The 2,228-nt window shown below is 32.6% G+C and overlaps 1 protein-coding gene across 1 annotated transcript; it reads left to right on the forward strand.

Annotated features, from left to right (window-relative positions):
- Positions 1-264: 264 nt before the first annotated feature.
- On the forward strand, positions 265-1,095 carry LOC150105615 (galactosylceramide sulfotransferase-like). The gene has a single exon (XM_090394003.1). The coding sequence runs from the start codon at positions 265-267 to the stop codon at positions 1,093-1,095; it is 831 nt and encodes a 276-aa protein (XP_090250129.1).
- Positions 1,096-2,228: the final 1,133 nt, after the last annotated feature.

Genomic DNA, 2,228 nt, shown 5'->3' on the forward strand with positions numbered 1-2,228 from the left:
TATAAGATCTAAACTAAAAATAAATTTCATAGAATGACCATTTCTTTTTTTCTCTCTAGGTGTTACACTTCTAATTCTATCTACGAAAAGTTATTCTTCAGTTACTGCACTCCAAGGAACAACATTGTCTTCTTGAAAACTCATAAAACTGCGAGTTCATCAGTTCAAAATATTTTCATGCGCTATGGTTATAAAAACAACTTAATCTTCGTTCTGCCAAGGAAGGGAAATCATTTGAGTAGTGAAGAATTATTCCTCCGAACAATGGTTACTGTTCCCTCTTCCGGAAACTGGACCTACCATATCCTTGCTCACCACTGCCAATTCAATTATCAGGAGATAAAGGAGATGATGCCTCCAGACACGTTATTTATAACTATCCTTAGAAATCCTGTCGACTTGTTCGAGTCCATGTTCACTTATTGCAATCTAGATAAATACTATAACAAAAGTCTTCATCAGCTAATAAGAGATCTACAAAAATTCCCTGAACAAGCCACAGGAAACCGTAAATCTGGATATCTGGATTATAACCAAATGCTTTTTGATCTTGGATATAACAGCAATGATTTTATGGATAATAAAACGGTGATGGACTACATCAAAAAATTAGACAGACAATTTCACCTGGTGATGATCGCCGAAAGGATGGAAGAATCTCTCGTTTTGTTGAAGCATCTTCTTTGTTGGGATTTTGACGATGTCATTGTATTCAAATCCAATGCCCGGATGTCAAAATTTAAGAATAATTTAACGGATAAGGAACGCAGAATTCTATTAAAAGTTAACGGAGCAGATAGCCAATTATACGACCACTTCGTTCGAAGACTCGATGAGCGTGTGAATCATTTTGGAATAGAAAAGATGAGAGAAGAACAGAAGATTCTAAATAATCTTACTCATGTGTGGTATGATAAGTGTGTAGATCGCATGACAAACCATTCTGATTCCAAGGTTTGGAAAAGTCCACAAACTTTTTTCTTTCAACTAAAAGAAGGTGCTAAATCGAATGAGGTATGCCAGTCATTGACGCATGAAGAACTGGATTTTACGGATTTGATAAGAACAAAACAAATGTATTTATTTGCAAATTAGACATCTGGAAGGCTATAGAAGCTAGACGGAAGTGTAATATACGTGTTTGTTTTCCTCCTTCTAAATAGACAAAGATTATTTCTACTCTCCGAGATAGATAGTCTTCTGCTATTTATCATCCAATGTAAAGATAATATTTTGGTAATATATAAATTATTTTTCTGTTTTCCCAAAATCAAGTCATAATACAAAACACAACTAGGCTCTTCCCATATTTACTACACATTTAAAATTATGTTATTTAACATAATGTTGTAAATTTTATATTTTATGCAATACATTTTATAAATGAAAGTTATAAAATTTAATATTATATAATAACATTTGTTATTATTTTTGTTGTTGTTGTTTTATATTTATAAATGTTATAGAATACGATAGGAATTTATATACAAATTTCTTCATTATTCTATACAATACAATACAAAACACCATACATCTACTGATGTAACTATCATTTTATAAAACGATCATAGCGCCATTGTACGGCAAAGAAAGAAAACTTTCTCTTCCCATAAGAGCAACAATGTAAACCTATCTAATCAAATAAAACGATTCATTAAGACACGTTATGATAATCATAATTTTGTTGATTTGTAACTTCCTCCGGTATTCTGTATGAAATAATCCAAAACTCACATTTAGTACAAGAAAGTTGAATAAATGCTATTTTCAATCGCACACTTTTAAACACATGTTAAAAAACAATTTTAAACACGTGTTAAAATTATATATGCTATTTCCTGGAAATAGAGATTCTGGAAAGTTTTGAATAACTAGTTCTTAAAAGAACTGTGAGATGGATGGAGTCCTTGACTCTTTATCCCGTCATCTGAATGAAGAAAATCTGAATGTATGGATGGAGTGTTATTGAGCTAAAAGCTCTAATTCATGGCTGGGTAAGGGTAATAGCCGAACCTCAGTTAAAACTTCATTGGCTACAGCAATGCCATTTTTTACCCTTGAAGTCCTAAAAAGGACTTTAAGTTGTGAAGAGTCAAGCCATTACCTTTAATTAAGAGCCCTTATCCTTATAAGGACTGGCTTAAAGGGGCGAAGCAAGAATGCTTTTCATCTTCCCCGTTATCTGTAGAGGACAGTGTAGGGATAAGGTGTTATTGAGCTATTAAAGC

The sequence above is a fragment of the Typopeltis vanoorti genome, chromosome 6 (genome assembly GCF_054136105.1).
Source record: "Typopeltis vanoorti isolate ZY-2024b chromosome 6, IOZ_Tvanoo_1.0, whole genome shotgun sequence".
Classification (NCBI taxonomy): domain Eukaryota; kingdom Metazoa; phylum Arthropoda; class Arachnida; order Uropygi; family Thelyphonidae; genus Typopeltis; species Typopeltis vanoorti.